This window comes from Pan troglodytes, chromosome 18 (assembly GCF_028858775.2).
Source record: "Pan troglodytes isolate AG18354 chromosome 18, NHGRI_mPanTro3-v2.0_pri, whole genome shotgun sequence".
NCBI lineage: Eukaryota > Metazoa > Chordata > Mammalia > Primates > Hominidae > Pan > Pan troglodytes.
The window spans coordinates 67,320,747-67,344,602 of NC_072416.2; the positions used below are offsets into that span (position 1 = coordinate 67,320,747).

Here is a 23,856-nt window from a genome sequence, read left to right on the forward strand (position 1 = left end):
TAGCTTTATTCTTTTTTAAAATGTGTGCACCTGGAAGCATGAAGCAGAAATTTACCACGTTCCGTAGAAGAGCTTTTGTTTAATACTAGAAATTATAATGCCATAAGCAAATAATTTCTTGGCTATAGAGTAGATTAGGCATGGACCACCAAAGCACTTTGGTACTAAAGATGGAGATGGGGTGGTGTATGTACTATCAGTGGTATTAATTTGCAAGTAGGGAAAAGATACAGACAAGATTTAAGAGCTAAAACTATAAAACTCATAGAATAAAATATAGTAGATCTTCATGACTTTGGGTTAGGCAGAGTCTTCTCAGATATGATACCAAAAGCACAGTTAACAAGAGAAAAAATAGATAAATTGGACTTTCAGAAACTTAAAAGCTCTTGTGCTTCAAATGTCACCATCAAGAAAGTGAAAAAATAACTCACAGAATGGGAGAAAATATTTGAAAATCATATATCTGACGAGATTTGTATCTAGAATATATAAAAAATTCTTGGCCAGGCATGGTGGCTTACATCTGTAATCCTAGCACTTTGGGAGACCGAGGCAGGCCTATCATCTGAGGTCAGGAGTTCAAGACCAGCCTGACCAACATGGTGAAATCCCATCTCTACTAAAAATATAAAAATTAGCCAGTGTGGTGTTGCACACCTGTAATCCCAGCTACTCGGGAGGCTGAGGCAGAAGAATTGCCTGGATATGGGAGGCAGAGGTTGCTGTGAGCTGAGATTGCACCACTGCTCTCCAGCCTGGGTGACAGAGTGAGACTCTGTCTCAAAAAAAAAAAAAAAGAGATAATTATTCCAAGTCAGTAATGAAAAGATTACCCAATTAAGAAATGGGGCTGGGCGCAGTGGCTCATGCCTGTAATCACAGCACTTTGGGAGGCCAAGGCAGGTTGATCACCTGAGGTCAGGAGCTCGAGACCAGCCTGACCAACATGGTGAAACCCCGTCCCTACTAAAAATAGAAAAATTAGCCAGGCATGGTGGTGTGGACTGTAATCCCAGCTACTTGGGAGGCTGAGACAGGAGAATTGCTTGAACCCAGAGATGGAGGTTGCAGTGAACTGATATCTCACCACTACACTCCAGCCTGGGCGACAGAGCCAGACTCTATCTCAAAAAAAAAAAAAAAAGAAATGGGAAAATGATATGAATAGATACTTGTCCAAAGAAGATATACAAATGGCCAATAAGAACATGAGAAGATGTTCAGCATCCTTAGCCATCAGGGAAATGCAAATCAAAACCACAGTGAGATATCATTTCCCACCCACTGGGATGGCTATAATTAAAAAGACAGATAAAATAAAAAGTGTGAACAACGACGTGGAGAAAATGGAATCTTCATACACTGCTGGTGAGAATGTGAAATGTATACTTGCCGTGCAAGGCAGTCTGGCAGTTTCTCAAAAGCTAAACATAGAGTTACCCTGTGACCCACAATTCCATTCCTAAGTTATGCCTAAGAGTAACGAAAACTTATGTCCACATCAAAACATACATGACTGTTCATAATAGCATTATTCACAATAGCCAAAGAGTGGAAACAACCTAAGTGTCCATCAACTGATGAATGGATAAAGTGTGACATATCCACACAATGGAATACTATTCTGCAGTTAAAAACAATAATGTTCTGATACATTCTGCAGTGTAGATGAATCTTGAAAACATTATGCTAAGTGAAAGAAGCCAGACACAAACAACCACATACTGTATTGTTCCGTTTATATGGAAAGTTCAGGATAGGCAAACCCAGGATAGACAGAAGGTAGATTAGTGGTTGCCGGCGGGGGAGCTAATGGGTACAGGATTTCTTTTTGAGATGATGACAGTCTGCTAAAATTGAATGTGGTGATGGTTGCAAAATTCTGAATATACTAAAGACCACTGTACTTCAAGGGATAAATTGTATGGTGTGTTTTATATTTTAATAATTCAGTTATTTAAATAAAATAATTAAACCCAACAAGATTGAAAAGAGAGACTAAGACTGATTCCTAATAAACTGAATGTTATACTAAGTAAGCGATAGCATGCTACTGAACCTTTCTGTGCCACATATTTTTCATTTGTTAAGTGCACCCTAATGAGATAGGGTGGGTGTTAGTATTAAACGAGTTAATACTAATAAACTGCTTAGAATGGTGCGTGACACGTTGTAACTGCTCAAGTGTTAGCTGCTTTAATTATATTTATTATTAAATGAAAATTATGCCCAAGAAGAATCTTTGTAAAAAGCATAATAATTAGGCCAGGTGCAGTGGCTCACGCCTGTAATCCCAGCACTTTGGGAGGCCGAGGCTGGCGGATCACGAGGTCAGGAGTTCAAGACCAGCCTGATCAACATGGAGAAACCTCGTCTCTACTAAAAATACAAAAATTAGCCCAGCGTGGTGGCATGTGCCCGTAATCCCAGCTACTTGGGAAGCTAAGGCAGAAGAATCGATTGAACCCCAGAGGCGGAGGTTGCAGTGAGCTGATACTGCACCACTGCACTCTAGCCTGGGCAACAGAGCAAGACTCTATCTCAAAAAAAAAAAAAAGTATAATAATTAGTTTAATTTGGTCATTGTTAAAAGAGGAGCTCTGGCCCAGCGTGGTGGCTCACGCCTGTAATCCCAGCACTTTGGGAGGCCAAGGCGGGCGGATCACAAGGTCAGGAGATTGAGACCATCCTGGCTAACACAGTGAAACCCCGTCTCTACTAAAACTACAAAAAATTAGCCGGGTGTGGTGGCAGGCGCCTGTGGTCCCAGCTACTAGGGAGGCTGAGGCAGGAGAATGGCATGAACCCGGGAGGCGGAGCTCACAGTGAGCCAAGATCGCGTCACTGCACTCCTGCCTGGGAGACAGAGCGAGACTCCATCTCAAAAAAAAAAAAAAAAGAGGAGCTCTTAGCTGGGTGCCATGGCACGTGCCTGTAATCCCAGCTTCCTGGGAGGCTGGAAGAGTCACTTAAGCCCAGTAGTTCAAGACCAGCCTGGGCAACATAGTGAGACCTCTGGTCTCAAAAAAATTAAAAGAAAGGAAAAGGAGCAGTTTTTTGATCTGCCACCAATTTTTACAGATAGTCAAAGTTTCATATTAAAGGTGAGGAATTCAAACATGCTCATACATGCAAATTAAACTCACCATTAATTAAATGGGTGGGTCTTATAGAGCTTCCTAGACTGATTGTCTGCCTTCCTTCCTCCTTTCCTTTTTCTTCCCCTTCCCCTTCCCTCCCTTCCCTTCCCTTTCCTTTTCCTTTCTTTTCTCCCCTCCGTCTCTCTCTCCTTCCTTCCTTCTCTCTTTTTTTTTCTGACGAACTCTCACTCTGTTGTCCAGTCTAGAGTGTGCAGTGGCAGGATCATAGCTCACTGTGACCTCAAACTCCTGGGCTCAAGCCATTCTCCCACCTCAGCTTCTCGAGTAGCTAGGACTATAGGCATAAGCCACTATGCCAGGCTAATTTTTTATGGAGGTGGGGTCTTGCTGTGTTGCACAGTCTGGTCTCAAACTCCTGGGCTCAAACAATTCTCATGCCTCTCAGTCTCCCAAATTTCTGGGATTGTAAGTATGAGCCACCATACCAGTTCATGTTGTTTCTTAATAAGTTTAATTAATGTAACAACAGGGATTCTTTACTCCTTGTTCAGGAAGTACTGGTGGATTAGAATAAAAAATGACAGATGAACGGTTTAGTTTTTCCATGTGGCCATGTTGGCAAGGTAGAATTGGTTGAAGTCACAGCACAATAGAATTAAGTGAGGCTTAATGATCCTCTACCAACCAGAGGGGGGTAAAGGGTAACCCTGAGAGAGACAAGAAGATGAAACCAGACCAGAAGGTATCCTGCAGAGGGAGGCAAGGCCAGAAAGTGTTTTTAATGTAGGGGAAAGGGAGTGTTTGAGATTTAAGTGAGTAATGAGAAAGGGCTGAATGTTTAATTTCCCTAATTCTATTGTTAATACTTTGGACCATGTTCTTATGAGTGGATGAGACAGAATAAAAAAGGATTGCATAAACACATAGGTAAGGAAAAGAAATTAAGGACCTTTATTATGTTAAAAAAAGTAGATAACTCCTGAAAAATTAAGAGTTGATTGTAGTTCAAAATCAAATAACATCCTTAGAGTAATGTAAATTAACCATGAGCTGCCATTTATATTGGATTGCACATTTACAGATTCTTCAAAACCAAAGCTCTGTACGTGTGTGGGTTTTAATAGCTGATAGTTCAGGCCAATGAGGAATAAGTAAAGCATGAAAGTGATAAATGAAGAGGATTTTTATTTTACACATTTCTTGAGATTAAAGCCAGATACATGACACAGGTAGAAAGACACTGGTTTTATAGGTGCTCTGGATTTTTCAGGATATGGATTTTGTTGTCTTTTCCTATAAGCCTTCTTTGGAAGAGAAAAAAGATCTCAAAAAAAAAAAAAAAGTGGTGACTTTAGAATGTGGAATATTGAGTAGTGCTGTGCTTATGGGACTTGTGGGGCAAAAGCTGCCAAAATGCCTTTGCATGAACTCATCTGGCCTCTCCACAAAAGGGGGGCCTTTTAGCAGTGTTCCCAACCAACCACTGCTCAGCGAGAGTCCAGCATCTGGTTTGAATTAGATTCCCTTTGCCAAATATTTCATAATCAAATCTGTAGGAAAAAATTCTCTTAGACTTTATGTTTTTTAATGTCTGTTTTGGGATTAGCATTCAAACTGAATATGATAGAATATCTATTGCTTTCCCCAACACTTTGTCTTACTTGGATCCTCTGTGGAGTAATTTTGAAACTTACTTAACTCTTTCTGAGGTAGCTAATGTTTAATTGGCATGTTGGTTTTTTGGGAATCAGCTCAGTAAAGCAGTTCTCAAAGTATACTTCATGGACCTCTGCGGATCCCCTTTTCAGGGGCCTTGTGAGTTCAAAGCTATTTTCATAGTAATACTAAAATGTAATTTGCTTTTTTTCATATTGTTGACATTTACACTGAGGATGTGTAAAATTGCTGGCACCTTAGCATGAATCAAGGCAGTTGGCACCAAACTGTTTTGGGAGTCATTGTATCCATCCCCACGTGGACTTGCAGAGGGAAAAAAAATGCCAGTTTAACTTCAAAATGTCTCTGCTGAAATAGTAAAAAATATTAATTTTATTTAATCTTGACCCTTGAGTATTCATCTTTGTAACATTCTGTGTGATGAAATGGGAAGTACTCATGGAGCACTTCTGCTGCATACTGAAGAATGACTGTTGTCTCAAGGAAAAGCACATGTGTGATTGAATTCTCAGCTGAACTCCATCCATGCTTTTTCATGGAAACATCATTTTTTACTTGAAAGAATGACTGATTGACAAATACGTTGAGTGAGACTTGGGTATTTGTCACATCACCAAAATGAGTCTGTGACTTGAGGAAAACACTGATAGTATTTGTTGCCAATGATAAAATTGTAGCTTTCAAGCAAAAATTAGAATGCTGGAAAACTCATATCTGCTACTGTGAGCTTGACAGCTTCTCAGTACTTGCTTTTCTGGGGAGATTAGTGGTAATACCAAATGAGATTTTTTTTATCTTTTATAATGAACCATTTTTAACATGGAAAATCTGTGTAACTCAGTGAACAAATATTTTTCCAAATGAATGATATATGGTGTTGCAAAATTATGCATGCATAAAAAAGATCCATTGAAATTTCAAGGGAAACCAGTTGATTTTTAATGTAAACATGATACAGAAACTATTGATAAGGTTTCAGATTCCACATTGCAATTAATCTTTACCAAACCACTTGTTGAGTTTTGGTTCTGTGGACAGAAGGCTATCCACATAATCTGAATGGGCTATTAAAATACTCTTCCCTTTTCCAACTACATATTTATGTGAGGCTGTAACTGCATATTACAATAGAATGCTGAAGCAGATGTCAAAATTCAGCTATTTTTAAGCTAGACATTAAAGAGATTTTATTTATTTCTCTTTGATGTACATTCCTCACCAAATTTTTAAAAATCCTGTATAGAAAACATTGTGAGGTGAGTGAATCTTTATAAATGAGGTAATATTTTGTTCTGTTACACTGATCTACTTAATACTTCTTTAAAATAGGGAAAATATAAAAAGTGAGGCCAGGAGTGGTGGCTCATGCCTGTAATCCCTGCACTTTGGGAGGCCGAGGCATGTGGATTGCTTGAGCCCAGGAGTTCAAGATCAGCCTAGGCAACATAATGAGACCTTATCTCTACACAAAATACAAAAATGAGCCAGGCACGGCGGCACGCGCCTATTGTCCCAACTACTTGGGAGGCTGAGGTGGGAGGATCACTTGAGCTCAGGAGTTCAAGATCAGCCTGGGCAACATAATGAGACCACATCTCTACACAAAATATAAAAATGAGCTGGGCGTGGTGGCGCACGCCTATAGTCCTAGCTACTCAGAAGCTGAGATGGGAGGATTGTTTGAGCTGGGTAGGTGGAGGTTGCAGTGAGCCAACACTGTGCTACTGTACTCCAGTCTGGGGGACAGAGTGAGACCCTGTCTCAAAATGAAAATTAAAAAAAAAGAAAATATAAAAAGTGAATAGATTAAACTATGAAGCAAAATACTGAATAGTTTCATGACCTTAAGGAAAATTACTTTTCTTATGGTTTTCCTATATGTATACTTCACTTTTTTTTGTAGTGTTTTTTTTTTTTTTTTTTTTTTTTTTTGAGACGGAGTCTTGCTCTGTCACCCAGGCTGGAGGGCAGTGGTGCAATCTCAACTCACTGCAACCTCCGCCTCCTGGGTTCAAGCGATTCTCCTGCCTCAGCCTCCCGAGTAGCTGGAATTACAGGTGTGCACCACCATGCCCGGCTAATTTTTGTATTTTTAGTAGAGATGGGGCTTCGCCATGTTGGCCAGGCTGGTCTCAAACTCCTGACCTCAGGTGATCTGCCCGCCTTGGCCTCCCAACGTGCTGGGATTACAGGCATGAGTCACCACACCCAGCCAATATTGCAGTCTTATGTATTCCCTAAGAAGCCTCACCATCTTTTTGGGAGAGGGGGTGATTTCAATCTGGGCACTAAGGACACTTCTTGCTGTTGGGTTGGTTATTGTTTATTGATGGACAGAGGTGGGAAGTGTGTGTGTGTGTGTGTGTGTGTTAATAAACTCATAACGTGTGCTCGCTTCGGCAGCACATATACTAAAAAAACTCATAACATGGATGACAGAGCCTTAGCAGATAAATTTTTATTTTAAAAAACTCACAAAATTTACCATCTAATTATTTTTAAGTGTACAGTAGATTAGTGTTTACTATATGCACATTGTGTGTAGCAGATCTCTAGAACTTTATCTTGCAAAACAAACTTTATATCTATTGAACAACAATTCTCCATTTCCATCTCTCCCTCAACCCCTGATAACCACATTCTACCTTCTGTTGTTATGAGTATGATTACCTTGGATACCTCATGTAAGTAGACTTCATGTAGTATTTGTCTTTTTGTGACTGGCTAAGTGTGGTAGATTATGACAGTATTTCCTTTTTTAGGCTGAATAATATGTTCCATTGTATATTTATACCAAATTGTCTTTATCCTTTCTTTTGTCAGTGGACATTTAAGTTGCTTCCATCTCTTGGCTATTGTGGTTAATGCTGTAGTGAACATAGATGGGCAAATATCTTCAAGATCTTGTTTTGAGATCTTTTGGATATATACCAAGAAGTGGGTCCTTTGCCCTTTTTTTTTTTTTTTTGAGACGGAATCTCGCTCTGTTGCCCAGGCTGGAGTGCAGTGGCACGATATGGGCTCACTGCACACTCCGCCTCCCGGGTTCACGCCATTCTCTTGCCTCAGCCTCCCGAGCAGCTGGGACTACAGGCTCCTGCCACCATGCCCGGCTAATTTTTTGTATTTTTTTAATAGAGATGGGGTTTCACCGTGTTAGCCAGGATGGTCTCGATCTCCTGACCGTGATCCGCCCGTGTCGGCCTCCCAAAGTGCTGGGATTACAGGCATGAGCCACCGCGCCCGGCCTCATTCTCTTAACAGTATTTTTTGCAGATCAGAAGTTTTTAATTTTAATGAAGTCCAACTTACCAATTTTTTTCTTCAGGGATTGTGCTTTTGATGTTATATCCTTTTAAATCATCTAGAGTTTCTCCTATGTTATAGTTTGTTTTTTTTTTTTTGAGACGAAGTCTCGCTCTTGTCCCCCAGGCTGGAGTGCAATGGCACGATCTCGGCTCACTGCAACCTCCGCCTCTCAGGTTCAAGCGATTCTCCTGTCTCAGCCTCCTGAGTAGCTGGGATTACAGGCGTCCACCACCATGCCAGGCTAATTTTTGTAGAAATTTTAGTATTGTGTTTTACACTTATGTCAAAGATCCATTTTGAGTTAATTTTTGTGAAAAGTATGTAAGGTCTGCTTTTTTTTTTTTTTTTAACATATGGATGTCTACTTATTTGTAGCGGCATTTGTTGAAAAGACAGACGATTCTTGGCTGGGCACGGTGGCTCACGCCTGTAATCCCAGCACTTTGGGAGGCCGAGGCAGGCAGATCACCTGAGGTCAAGACCAGCCTGGCCAACATGGTAAAACCCTGTCTGTACTAAAAATACAAAAATTAGCTGGGTATGGTGGCAGGAGCCTGTAATCCCAGCTATTCGGGAGACTAAGACAGGAGAATCGCTTGAACCCAGGAAGCGGAGGTTGCAGTGAGCGGAAATCATGCCATTGTGCTCCAGCCTGGGCGAGAAGAGCAAGACTCCATCTTAAGAAAAAAAAGAAAGAAAGAAAAGACCATTCTTTCTCCATTGAATCACATTTGTTTCTCTCTTTTTTTTTTTTTTTTTTTGAGAGGGAGTCTCGCTCTTGTTGCCCAGGCTGGAGTGCAGTGGCGCAATCTCGGCCACTGCAACCTCCACCTCCCGGGTTCAAGCGATTCTCCTGCCTCAGCCTTCCGAGTAGCTGAGATTACAGGTGCCCACCACCATGCCTGGCTGATTTTTGTATTTTAGTAGAGACGGGGTTTTACCATGTGGGCTAGGCTGGACTTAAACTCCTGACCTCAAGTGATCCACCCGCCTTGGCCTCCCAAAGTGCTGGAATTGGCTGGACACGGTGGCTCATGCCTGTAATTCCAGCACTCAGGGAGGCCCAGGCAGGCCGATCACCTGAGGTCAGGAGTTTAAGACCAGCCTGGCTAACATGGTGAAACCCCGTCTCTACTAAAAATACAAAAAAAAAAAGTGCTGGAATTACAGACATGAGCCACCACTCCCGGCCTGAATCACCTGTGTTTCTCTGTCAAAGATCAGTTGACTGTATTTGTGTGGGTTTGTCTCTGGGCTGTCTATTCTGTTCCATTGATCAATTTGTTTGTTCTTTTGCCAGTTCCACACTGTTTTGATTACTGTAGCTTTATAGTAAGTGAAAGTTGAGTGGTGCCAGTATACAGATTTATTTTCAACTTTTGTTCTTCTTTAGTATTATGTTGACTATCTGAGTCTTTTGAATTTCCATACAAACTTTGGAATCAGTTTATCAGTATCTACAAAATAACTTGCTGGGATTTTAATGGGATGGCATTGAATCTGTAGATCACCTAAAAGAGAACTGACATCTTAATATGGAGTCTTTCTACCCATGAACGTAAAATATCTCTTGGTTTATTTAGATCATCTTTGCTTTCTTTCAGGAAAGTTTTGAAGTTTTTCTCATAGAGATTCTATACATATTTCGTTGGACTTATGCTTAAGCATTTGATTTTATGGTAACTGACATAAATGGTATGTTTTTAATTTCAAATTTCAATTGTTCAAAGCAACTGACTTGTATATTAATCTTATATCCTGCAACATTGCTATAATTGCTTATCAGTTTTAGGAGTTGTGTACAGGGTCTCACTCTGTTGCCAAAGCTGGAATACAGTGGCATAATCATGGCTCATGGCAGCCTCAACCTCCTGGGCTCAAGCAACCTTCTACCTCAGCCTCCCAAGTAGCTGGGACCACAGGTGCACACCACCATGCTGAGCTTTTTTGTTGTTGTTTTTTGTTTTCTTTTGTTTTTGTAAAGACAAGGTGTCTCTGTGTTGCCCAGATTGGTCTCAAAATCCTGGTCTCCAGTGATCCTTCTGCCTCAGCCTCTGAAAGTGCTGGGATTACAGGTGTGAGTCACTGCATGCATCCAGATTTCCTTTGTCTATTTTGGGGGATTTTTAAAATGTAGACAGTCATGTCATTTGCAAACAAAGACAGTTTTATTTATTTTGGAATCATTTTTTTCACATAACATTTCTTCATAGGCCAAAGAATTCTAGAGTCAAATGCAAAAGCAGCATGAATTTTTAGATAAAACCCGAGTTTATGTTCACTGTGCTTCTTTACTAGCTGCATCTCCCCAGAAGAGATATTCACTGCCTTCTACCATTGGAAGTTCTTTGGTGATTGGACAAGAGATTGATGCTAAAAATATATATATTTTAAGCTCTTTGGCTGAAATATTTGAAATGCAGTTAGCTATCCATTTTTTCTTACAGAAGCATATTTTTCCTCTGAAGTTATTACTGTTAATTTACTTATTTCCTAATCAAAATCATATCTTTTTGATACATATAACCTCTTGGGAGCATAGAGGAGCTCATGGAAAATTAGGGCCACGGTTCATCCAGCCCAGTATCTTGGCCAGGCCCAGATGCTCACGCCTGTAATCCCAGCACTTTGGGAGGCCGAGGCAGGAGGATTATTTGAGCCCAGGAGTTCAAGACTGGTATCTTGTCTGACTGTGACACCAGGGGTCATTTTATGGGAAAACAGAATGGTCTGTATTTCACAGACTATAATCTTGCTTTGAAATGTCTATATCCAAAAACTGCTGATTGCTTTTATAAGTTTCTCTTATCAATGAGCACAAATTCCTGACATTTTTGTCTGATAATGTAGTTACTTTTGATCTCTGCTCTGTTTGTGGTCCTAGGTTGGTTCATTCTGGCTCCGGATGTCGATCCCCCTCCCTTGGATCTGACCTTACATTTGCTACCAGGACAGGCTCTCGACAGGGCATTGAGATGCATCTCTTCAGGGTGGAGACACATCGGGATCTGTCATCCTGGACCAGGATACTTGTTCAGGGTTGCCATGCTGCTGCTGAGCTGATCAAGGAAGTCTCTCTAGGTAGAGATGCTGACTTTTTATTTCTAGTAGTAATTAAATAGAACTGTTATACAGTCATGTGCTGCATAATGACATTTCAGTCAGTGATGGATTGCATACATGACAGCAGTCCCCTCAGATTATACTACTATATTTTTACTATACCTTTTCTAAGTGTACATATGTTAAGACACACAAATGCAGCCTGGGCAACATGGTGAAACCCCGTCTTTACTAAAAAAAAAAAAAAAAAGCCGTGCACAGTGGCTGATGCCTGTAATCCCAGAGCTTTGGGAGGCCGAGGCAGGTGGATTGCCTGAGCTCAGGAGTTCACAACCAGCCTGGGCAATACAGTGAAACCCCATCTCTACTAAAACACAAAAAATTAGCCAGGCGTGGCAGCATGTGCCTGTAGTCCCAGCTGTTCGGGAGGCTGAGGCAGGATAATTGCTTGAACTCGGGAGGCAGAGGTTGCAGTGAGCCAAGATCACGCCACTGCACTCCAGTCTGGGCGACAGAGTGAGACTCCGTCTCAAAAACAAACAAACAAACAAAAACAAACCTGAGGGTGGTGGTGTGCATCTGTAGTCCCAGCTACTCGGGAGACTGAGTGAGTTGAGATCATACCACTGCACTCCAGCCTGGGCAACCAGAGTGAGACCCTGTTTCAAAAAAAAAGATACACGAATGCTTACCATTGTGTAACAGCTGGCTACAGTATTCAGCGCAGTAACATACTATGTAAGTTTGTAGCCTAAGAGCAATAGGCAGTACCATAGAGCTTAGGTGTATAGTGGGGTGTGCCATGTAGGCTTATGTAAGTACACTCTATGATGTTCATACAATCACGAAATCATCTTATGATGCATTATGCATTTCTCCAAACATATTCTTGTCATTAGGTGATGCATGACTGTACCATAATCTGTTTTAAAGTAAAACTATTATTTGTGCCAGACTTAAAAATGTGCTAAAATATGGCAGCTAAAAGTGATAATGATAGAAAGAAACCTGGTTTCTCTAGTTTACTAGCAAAGTTTTTTTAAGCCTGGTATATGACTCAAAGTACATTTATAATACCGTATGTACAACATGACATTTTTATAGTTCATCTCTTTTTTTTTTTTTTTTTTTTTTTTTAGAGTGGAGATCTCTATCACCCAGGCTGGAGTCCAGTGGCATGATCCATCATAGCTCACTGCAGCAGCTTTGAGCTTCTATTTATTTATGTATTTATTTATTTAAAGAGACAGGGTCTAGCTCTGTCACCCAGGCTGGAGTGCAGTGACATGATCCGAGCTCACTGCAGCCTTTAACTCTCCTGTGTTTAAGTGATCCTCCCTCAAGCCTCCCGAGTAGCTGGGACTACAGGTGCCCACCACAGCACCCAGCTAATTAAAAAAAATTTTTTTTTTTTTTAAGTAGAGATGGGCCTCGCTTTGTTGCCCAGGCTGGTCTCAAACTCTTGGCCTCAAGAGATCCTCCTGCCTCAGTTTCCCAAAGTGCTGGGATTCCAGGCGGTGGCACCTGGCCTTTTCAGTTTACTTATTTATTTTTTTGACATGGAGTCTCACTCTGTCGCCCAGGCTGGAGTGCAGTGGCATGATCTCAGCTCACTGCAACCTCCGCCTCCCAGGTACAAGCTATTCTCCCACCTCAGCCTTCCGAATAGCTGGGATTACAGGCACCTGCCATCATGCCCAGCTAAGTTTTGTATTTTTAGTAGAGACAGGGTTTCACCATATTGGCCAGGCTGGTCTTGAACTTCTGACCTCAGGTGATCCACCGACCTCAGGTGATCCACCTACCTTGGCCTCCCAAAGTGCTGAGATTACAGGCATGAGCCACCACGCCTGGTCTTCGGTTTATTTATTTATTTTTTTAGAGATGAGGTCTTACTGTGTTGCCCACGCTGGTCTCAACTCCTGGCCTCAAGCTATTCTCTGGTCTTAGCCTCCTGAGTAACTGGGATTATAGGCACAAGCCACTGTGCCAGGCCAGTTGTCATTTAATCTGCATTTAGTAGTGTAAGGACTAGCCAGGCAAGGTTACACCTGTAATTCCAGCTACTTAGGAGGCTGAGGCAGGAGGATTGCTTGAGGCCAGGAGTTTTAAGACCAGCCTGAGCAATATATTGAGGACCCCATCTCTACAATGAAAAATGAAGCTGGGTACACTGGCTCATGCCTGTAATCCCTGCACTTTGGAAGGCTAAGGCTGGCGTATTTTTTGAGCCCAGGAGTTTGAGACCAGCCTGGGTAAAATGGTGAAACCTCATCTCTACTAAAAATACAAAACTTCAGCTGGGAGTGGTGACACACATCTGTAGTCCCAGCTACTCAGGAGGCTGAGGTAGGAGGATCACCTGAGCCCAGGAACTCAAGGCTGCAGTGAGCTATGGTAGTGCCATGGCACTCCAGCCTGGGTGATGGGAGCCAGAACCTGTCTCAAAATAAATAAATTAATTTAATTAAATGAAAAAAAAAAAAAGCCAGACATAGTGGCACACACTGTAGTCTCAGCTGCTCAGGTGGCTAAGGTAAGAAGATTGCTTGAGCCCATTTCAGGGCTGTAGTGCACAATGATCAAGCCTGTGAATAGCCACTGTACTCCAGCCTGGACAACATAGTGAGACCTTGTCTCTTAAAAGAAAAAATAATGTAAGGACTCATTTACCAAGTACTAGATACATGGACTCTCCAGTTAAGAAGATTGAAATCTAAGTTGTGGATAGGCGCCCTTAAAAGATGAGTATCTAGAAAGCTTATGGCTATGGAAAAATAAAGGATTTGAAATAGGAGTTACTCTACAAAAGTTTGAAAATGTGTGCCCAACACTTACTCAAATAAGTATCTAAAGGAAATAAGGTTGGTTTCTTTCCATTGTGGAAGCGCCCTCTTGTGGTTAGTTGTCATGAATTTGGAGTATTGTTTTTTATATATATTTACATATATGTATACATGTAGATATTTGCAAATTTTTTTCTTTTTTTTTTAAATTGTTTTTGGCTTTGGACAAAATAAAAACCTTTATTTAAAAATACAGGCTGGGGCCGGACGCGGTGGCTCATGCCTGTAATCCCAGCACTTTGAGAGGCCAAGGAGGGCAGATCACTTGAGGTCAGGAGTTCCAAACCAGCCTGGCCAACATCGCGAAACCCCATATCTACTAAAAATACAAAAGTTAGCCAGGAGTGGTGGCAGGCGCTTATAATCCCAGCTACTCAGGAGGCCGAGGCATGAGAATTGCTTGAACCCGGGAGGTGGAGGTTGCAACAAGCCAAGATTGCACCACTGCACTCCAAGCTGGGAGATAGAGTGAGACTGTTTCCAAAAATAGAAATGCTGGAAGCGGTTGCTTATGCCTGTAGTCCCAGCACTTTGGGAGACTGAGGCAGGCAGATCACTTGAGGCCAGATCGAGACCAGCCTGGCCATCATAGTGAAACCCCGTCTCTACTAAAAATACAAAAATTAGCTGGGCATAGTGGCACATGCCTGAAGTCCCAGCTACTCAGGAGGGTGAGTCACAAGAATTGCTTGAACCTGGGAGGCGGAGTCTGCAGTGAGCTATGATCACACCACTGCACTCCAACCTGGGCAACAGTGGGAAACTCTGTCTCAAAAAAAATATATATATATGTATATGCCTTGGGCCAAGCACGGTAGTTCACGCTTGTAATTCCAGTACTTTGGGAGGCTGAGGTGGGCGGATCACTTGAGCCCAGGAGTTCAAGACCAGCCTGGGCAACATGGTGAAACCTCATCTCTATTGAAAAAAAAAAAGTAAATGAGGTTTAAAAAAAAATACAGTATTGGAGGTGAGGCATGGTGGCTTACACCAGAATCACACTGGGATGCTCTGTGTTCCTGTGGGCAGTCGAAGGGTCAGGCCAACACATTCATGCTGTTGCTACCATCTGGGGTCACTGTATTGTCCTCAAGAATTCAAGGGGATATGCTTCCCAAAATCAAGAGTGCAACTTGGATTTTCAGCATTTTTTAGTTCATGTTGTTTCTTTGGTGTCTAGCAGCTAAATTTCATTTTGCAGGTTAAAGCTTCCCAGGCTCATAGTTGTTTAAATATGATGGCTAGAGGAAAGGAAGAGTGAGGGCCAGCTGGTTCCTTGTATTTTTAAATAGACAAAAGAAACATATTTTTTGGTAATTTTAAACTTTTTTGTTCTTATTCACAGCTGTATTTTTTTAAATCAACTTCCCTTTAAAGCCATACAGCTGTATTTTAATATTACCTTGGTAACTGTTAGAGTAGCTAATATTCAAAAGACAAAAAATAACAGATGCTGGTGAGGATGCAGAGAAAAGCAAACTCTTATACACTGTTGGTGGGAATGTAAATCAGTATAGCCGTTACGGAAAACAGTATGAATATTTCTCAAAAAGCTAAAAATAGAACTACTGTATGATCTAGCAATCCTACTATTGAGTATTTATCCAAAAGAAGAGAAATCAGCATGTCAGAAAGATACCTGCACCTCCATGTTTATTGCAGCACTATTCACAATAACAAAGATAGAGAGTCAACCTAAGTGTCCATCAGCAGACAAATGGATTAAGAAAATATGGTATATGTACACAAAGGGATACTATTTGGCCATAAAAAATAATGCAGTCATGTCATTTGTAGCAACATGGATGGAATTGGAGGTCATTATGTTAAGTGAAATAAGGCAGGCATAGAAAGACAAATGTGGCATGTTCTCACTTATATGGGAGCTAAAAAAGTGGCCAGGCGTGGTGGCTCACACCTATAATCCCAGCACTTTGGGAGGCCGAGGCACGCGGATCACCTGAGGTCAGGAGTTCGAGACCGGCCTGACCAACATGGAGAAACCCCGTCTCTACTAAAAATACAAAATTAGCCAGGCGTGGTGATGCATGCCTGTAATCCCTGCTACTCGGGAGGCAGAGGTTGCGGTGAGCCAAGATCGCACCATTGCACTCCAGCCTGGGCAACAAGAGCTAAACTCCATCTCAAAAAAAAAAAAAAAAAAAAAATGTTGATCTCATGGATGTAGACAGTACAAGATAAATACCAGAGGTTGGGATGGGCGTGTTGTGAGGGGCTGTGAAGAAGGGTTGGTTAATGGGTATAAACATACAATTAGAAAGAAGGAATAAATTCTAATGTTCAAGAGCAGAGTGTGGTGACTATAGTTAGCAATAATGCATTGTATAATTCAAATAGAAGAAAGGACTTAAATGTTCCCAACATATAGAATTGTTAAATATTCAATGTGATGGATACCCTAAATCCCTTGACTTGATCATTACACATTTTACACATGTAACAAAATATCAGGTAACAAAATATCGCATGTACCCCTAAGATATATACAAATATTACATATTAATATTAAAAAGATTACACTGTGGTTCGCACCTATAATCCCAGCACTTTGGGAGGCTGAGGCAGGTGGATCACTTGAGCTCAGTCTGGGCAACATGGCGAAACCCCGTCTCTACAAAAAATAAAAAAATTACCCAGGCCTGGTGGTGTGTGCCTGTAGTCCCAGTTACTCAGGAGGCTGAGGTAGGAGGGTTGCTTGAGCCCAAGAGGTCAAGGATTCAGTGAGCTGTGATTACGTCACTGCACTCCAGTCTGGGCAACAGAACAAGACCCTGTCTCAAAAGAAAAAAAAAATTGTTGGGAGATTCAGAACTGTCTGTTAAAACTATAGTTGGCAAAAAGAAATCAATTAAGCTGTTCCTTGTCTCTATGTTTTGGTTATAGTTTACCCATCTAGAAACATTTCAATGAATACCTACAAAATGTGACGAGTAAATTCAATACATAATCTTCCTAATGTTCATTTAGTTTTAAACCTTGATTAGGCTATAGTTACAGTAGAGCTAATCAGTGATCCCTCTGGTACAGAAGGACTTTCTCCTGCTTGCAAGTATGAACTTCAAGATGAGTAGGCATAGAATGCAGCTCTCTTCCTCAAGTACATAAAGCCATTTCCATTTGTCACAGGATTTGAAACTATTTTAAAAATTGTATAGTATACTTTTAAAGGCTTATTTTCATCATACCAATTATTTAAGCCATTAAAGTTTTTAAGTCATACGAGAACTTTATGAAGGCACTTTATATGTCTGTAGTTTTGATGATATGAAGACTAAGAAGCAGTAAATATAGGTAGGAATTACGTTAATAAAAATGAAGAAAATCTAGGAGAAGAGAAGAAAAACAGGCATTTAAAAGGATTTATATTGTTAAAATATATGAAGAAAGAGTTTTCTGTGACCATATTGTTCACCATTTCTTAGAAATTATCTTGAGTCCTTTTTACTCATCTGTTTGGCAAATATTTTTCAGTGTATACTCTGTGCTTTTACTAGCTATAATAAAATAAGGTAAGCATAGCCCCTATTTTTCAAGTAGGAAGGACAGAAACCAAAAGAATAATAGGTATGTATCAGGATTGTCATAAGGCATAAATGAAATACAGGCATCATCTAACCTTCACACACAACTCTCTGGGGCAGATGTTGTCACCTGCATTTTCAAGATATGGGAACTGGTGTTAGTATGGTTAGGACTTGAACTGGGGCCTTTTTGGGCTCCAAAACTAGAGCCTTAAGCCCTGAAATTTCTCTAAATGACTCACACTTATGACCAGGTTAAACTTCTGAAGGATATACAATATCAGTCTAATTTGTTAATACATATTTACTGAATGTTTTAGTATTTATCAAGTGCTGTGCTTTGTAATAAAAGAAAAATAAGTAAGATGTACTTCATGCCTTTGACCAAATAGCAATAAGAGAACACAGTGTCATGTTCTTTTCTGTGACCCTGGGCATGATGAACCTGTTGCCTACACCTGATGGGCTGGCTTTTCCTATGTGCAGTCACTGGGAAGGATGCCCCAGCCTTTCTCTGAGACAGTTCTGGGCTGTCAGGCCAGGTCTAACCTGAAAGACCTACTCCCTTCTGAGTTGCTCTGAGTAACACACACAGTCCTATGGCTGCTAGAGAGATGGGCCTGGGGACTTGCTGGAAACACTAGATAGAGCCCCCCAGAGCCCCAGAAACAGGACCTGTAGCATAGAACTCTGCCATTAGGTTCTTTGTCCCTCATGACACACTGATAACCACCAGCAGTTCTCATTTAAAAAAACACATAGTTGGCCCAGCGCTGTGGCTTATGCCTGTAATCTCAGCACTTTGGGAGGCCAAGGCAGGAGGATTACTTGACACCAGAGTTCGAGACTAGCCTGGGTAACACAGCAAGACCCCATCTCTATTTAAAAAAAATGAGCTGGGCATGGTGGCATGCACCTGTAGTCTTAGCTATTTGGGAGACTGAGGCAAGATAATCACTTGAGCCCAGGAGTTTGAGGCTGCGGTGAACTATGATCACACCACTGCACTCCAGCTTAGGCAACAGAATGAGACACTGTCTCTAAAGAAAATAAAAATAAAAAATAAATAAAATAAGCCTGGGCAACAGAGTAAGACCGCGTCTCTATGAAAAATTTTGAAAGTTAGCCAGGCATGGTGACACATGCCTATAGTCCCAGCTACTCAGGTGGCTGAAGTGGGAGGATTGCTTAAGGCCTGCAGGTCCAGGCTGCAGCACTGCACTCCAGCCTGGGCGACAGAGTGAGACCCTGTCTTAAAAATAAATAAATAGGCTGGGCACGGTGGCTCACGCCTGTAATCCTAGCACTTTGGGAGGCCGAGGCGGGCGGATCATGAGGTCAGGAGATCGAGTCCTTCCTGACTAACACAGTGAAACCTCGTCTCTACTAAAAATACGAAAAATTAGCCGGGTGTGGTGGCAGGCGCCTGTGTGGTGGCAGGCACCTGTAGTCCCAGCTACTCAGGAGGCTGAGGCAGGAGAATGGCGAGAACCCGGGAGGCAGAGCTTGTAGTGAGCCGAGATCACGCTATTGCACTCCAGCCTGGGCGACAGAGCGAGACTCTGTCTCAAAAAAATAAATATAAATACATAGACACAAAGTGGATAACATATACACTGGTTGTACTATCTACACAAAGTGGATAAATACAACACTGGTTGTATTTACCATTGTTCACCTTATTAAATATATATATATACAATTTTTTTTTTTGAGACAGAGTTTTGCTCTTGTTGCCCAGGCTGGAGTGCAATGGCACGATCTTGGCTCACTGCAACCTCTGCCTCCCGGGTTCAAGCAATTCTCCTGCCTCAGCCTCCTGAGTAGCTGGGATTACAGGTGCCCACCACCATGCCCAGCTAATTTTTTTTTTTTTTTTTTTTTGCATTTTTAGTAGAGGCAGGGTTTCACCCTGTTGGCCAGGCTGGTCTTGAACGCCTGACCTCAGGTGATCCACCCACCTCGGCCTCCCAAAGTGCTGGGATTACAGGCATGAGCCACCACGCCCGGCCGAGTGTTCACCTTCTTATAACATCAATTTTTTGATTTATTATTTATTGAGCAAGTTTTCCTCCTAGCTTTATTAAATTACTATCGGGGAGCTTCTTAGAAAGCCATCTCTAATGTATGTTTTATACTTAACAACATCCCCGTGGTGTGAAAAAGCCAGTGCCTCACCCCACAACCCCCAACTTAGGAATCTGAGAAGTAGTAGTCAGAGCAGTAGAAGGAAAACCGGGATTGGTGGGGATGGTAACAGCCATGGAAACCAGAGGAAGAGTATTTCAAGGGAGGAAAAGTCAGTAGGAGTAAATGTATCAGTTGGGATGATTTATGCTAAAAATAGTAGGACATGGCCACTAAAACTAGAATAAATATTAAATATCTTGCATAAAAGAGAGCAAGAGTGAAAGAGAGAGGGCCCTTCTCTTCCTAGTGATAGATCTTTTCAATCTGATTGAGTCAGTTTGGCTCATATGTCCAGTCTGAACCAGAACAATCACCAGGGGAAACCCATGCTTTGATTGGCCCAGAAGCTGTCTATCCATAAGTCGGGAGTACCCTTCCCTGAAACACATTAGGACACAGTAAAAACCTGAATAAAATTGGGGTTTGCCTATAAAGAAGAATAGAGAAATAGAAGCTGATAGACAGCCAACAATTAGTACTACAAGTGCCAAGTAGGATGAGGCTGAAAAAGCAGGTTGGATTTAGCGATATGGAGATAATTGATGCCCTTGGGGAGAGATGCAAAACGATGTAATGGCAATGGCAGATTGCAGAGGTCTGAGGAGTGGACGTGAGGTGAATCATGGGCAAACTGAGTAGACAGCTCTTTCAAGAAGTTTTGATATGAAGAGGAGGAGAGAGGGGGAGTGGTACTTGGAGGTAAGGTACAGAGTTGAGTAGTGGCATTTCTTTTAATAATGAGAGAGGCTTGAGCATTTAAAAAAGGGAATGGGAGGGATCTGATTCAGAGGGACATGTTGAAAACACAAGAGGTAGAAGTAGTAATCAATCTTGTACAGTTTCTAGGAAGGTGGAGGTAGATGCAATCCAAGGCGCAGGTGAGGGGATTCGCCTTAGCCTGGAAGAGGAACAGATGGAAGAGAAGAAACAACAGAGGGAGATGTAGAGCCTATCTTGGCTGTTGAAGTGGGCAGTGCCTTTTACTGCTCAGTAATTTGGGCCATAGACATCCCTGGCTTTTTCTCCATCCCTAAATCCAACTGCAGTTATAGGCCACTTTTATGTTGTTTGAATTTTTATTTTATGTTTTTTGTTTGTTTGTTTGTTTTTAGAGACACAGTCTCATTCTGTTGCCCAGGCTGGAGAGCAGTGTCACGAACATGGCTCACCGCATCCAGGCTGAAGCAATCCTCTCACCACAGCCTCCCAAGTAACTGGGACTACAGGTGCATGCCACTATGCCTGGCTAATTTTTGTAATTTTGGTAGGGATAGAATCTCACTATGTTGCCTAGACTTGTCTCAAACTTCTGGCCTCAAGCAGTCCTCCACCTCAGCTTCCCAGAGTGCTGGAATTACAGGCATGAGCCACTGTGCCCAGCCAGTTGTTTGAATTTTTAAAGTTACATCATGCTTGTATCATCAGGAAAAAAAAAATTGTTTTTTGACTAAAGAGCCATCAGTCAGTCCCATACACTGAAACTCTTATCACTATAAAGAATTTTACAGGCTGGGCATGGTGGCTAATGCCTGTAATCCCAGCATTTTGGGAGGCCGAGGAGGGTGGATCACCTATGGTCAGGAGTTTGAGACCATCCTGGCCAACATGGCAAAACCCTATCTCTACTGAAAAAAAAAAAAAAAAAAAAAAAAAATTAGCAGGGCGTTGTGGTGCGCCCCTGTAGTCCCAGCTACTAGGGAGGCTGAGGCAGGAGAATCGTTTGAACCCAGGAGGCGGAGGTTGCAGTGAGCCGAGATCATGCCACCGCACTCCAGCCTGGGCGACAGAGCGAGACTCCATCTAGAATAAAATAAAATAAAAGTACCTACCGCAGAGCCCTGTGTTTATGTACCTTCCTCTCTTGATACCTGAAGAACTGTAGTTTTTGATTTTTTTTTTTTTTTTTTTTTTTGGTGAGACAGAGTCTCGCTCTGTCACTCGGGCTGGAGGGCTGGAGGGCAGGAGTGCAGTGGTGCAATCTCAGCTCACTGCAACTTCTGCCTCCCAAGTTCAAGCAATTCTCCGGCCTCAGCCTCCTGAGTAGCTGGGATTACAAGCACACACTGCCATGCCTGGCTAATTTCTTTTGTATTTTAGTAGAGACGGGGTTTCACCATGTTGCCCAGGCTGATCTCGAACTCCTGAGCTCAGGCAATCCACCTGCCTCGGCCTCCCAAAGTACTAGGATTACAGGTGTGAGCCACTGCGCCCAGCCAAAACTGTAGTTTTTTACCCCTTTAACTTCAGTACTTACTATTGTGCTGCTATTGTGTGTCTTTTTCTATTTCTGGTAACAACCCTGTTAAACAAAATCAACATACTGAATTTTTTTTTTTTTTTTTTTTTTTTTTTTGAGACAGAGTATTGCTCTGTCTGCCAGGCTGCAGTACAGTGGCCCGATCTTGATCTCTGCTCACTACAACCTCTGCCTCCCAGGTTCAAGCAATTCTTCTGCCTCAGCCTCCCGAGTAGCTGGGACTACAGGCGTCTGCCACCACTCCCGGCTAATTTTTGTATTTTTAGTAGAGACAGGGTTTCACCATATTGGCCAGGCTGGTGTCGAACTCCTGACCTTGTGATCCACCCGCCTTGGCCTCCCAAAGTGCTGGGATTACAGGCGTGAGCCACCGCGCCCAGCCAACATACTGAATTTTTTACTGACTTATCTATAAATTGGAGTGCATAGTGGACACATAGCCATCCAAAAGCATTCTAAGTGAACCAAGACATAATGAGCCACCTGCAACAGCTCCATTAATAAGCCCCAGATGCTATCCCATCAGAAAAGGGCCACTCCTCTTACTAAATGGGGAATTTATACTGAAAAAAAAATTTTAAAAGCCACTTCTCATACACACACACACAGCTGTTAAATCAGAATGAAAGGCTTATTTCCCCTATCTCCCTTTGGTTCATTACTCCTAAAAGGGTAAGGGGTGTCAGGCACTTAATCATCATTGCATCACTGTGGTGTGATGTACTCAGTGTTTAGAGAAAAACTGTTTAATTGGTTCGATTTGGCACAGCATTTACATGACCAGGTCACAGTCTCATTCAGAAGAATCTGGTATTAATTATACATTTTAAACTATGGCCGGGTGTAGTGGCTCATGCCTATAATCCCAGCATTTTAGGAGGCCGAGGTGGGTGGATCACCTGAGGTCAGGAGTTCGAGACCGGCCTGACCAACATGGAGAAACCCCGTCTCTACTAAAAATGCAAAAAATTAGCCAGGCGTGGTGGCGCAGGCCTTAATCCCCGCTACTTGGGAGGCTGAGGCAGGAGAATTGCTTGAACCCAGGAGGCGGAGGTTGTGGTGAGCTAAGATCACGCCATTACACTCCAGCCTGGGTGACAAGAGTGAAACTCCATCTCAAAAAAAAATTTTTTTTAAACTAAAACAAGCTCAATATCTAGACCTAAATATATTAAGTTTGACACACACACACAGAATCACACACAGTCACATTTGCTTTCCATTCTTTCCTTCTCCAGGGGAAACAATCCAAAACAGAACATTTAAGAAATCTCAGGCCGGTCGCGGTGGCTCATGCCTGTAATCCCAGTACTTTGGGAGGCCGAGGCGGGTGGATTACCTGAGGTCAGGAGTTTGAGACCAGCCTGGCCAACATGGTGAAACCCTGTCTCTACTAAAAATACAAAAAATCAGCCAGGCGTGGTGGCACATGCCTGTAATCCCAGCTACTCGGGAGGCTGAGGCAGGAGAATTGCTTGAGCCCAGGAGACGGAGGTTGCAGTGAGCCGAGATCATGCCACTGCAGTGCAGCCTGGCCGACAGAGAGACTCTGTCTCAAAAAAAAAGAAAAAAGAAATCTCAGGGGCCAAGCACTTTGGGAGCCCAAGGTGGGCAGATCACGTGAGGTCAGGAGTTTGAGACCAGCCTGGCCAACATAGTGAAATCCCTGTCTCTACTAAAACTACAAGAATTACCTGAGTGTGGTGGTAAACACCTGTAATCCCAGCTACTCGGGAGGCTGAGGCATAAGAATCATTTGGGAGGTGGAGGTTGCAGGGAGCCGAGGTTGCGCCATTGCCCTCCAGCCTGCATGACAGAGTGAGACTCTTATCTCAAAAAAAAAAAAAAAAAAATCTCAGGCCAGGTGC

At 42.2% G+C, this 23,856-nt stretch overlaps 1 protein-coding gene across 1 annotated transcript in view; it reads left to right on the forward strand.

The window, feature by feature from the left end:
• The window catches only part of SNTB2 (syntrophin beta 2), a 129,634-nt gene that overhangs the window by 93,653 nt on the left and 12,125 nt on the right, over positions 1-23,856 (forward strand). The window contains exon 5 of the mRNA XM_024349895.3: positions 10,975-11,171. Coding sequence (XP_024205663.1) covers positions 10,975-11,171 — 197 coding nt within the window. The remainder of the gene's footprint in view (positions 1-10,974; positions 11,172-23,856) is intronic.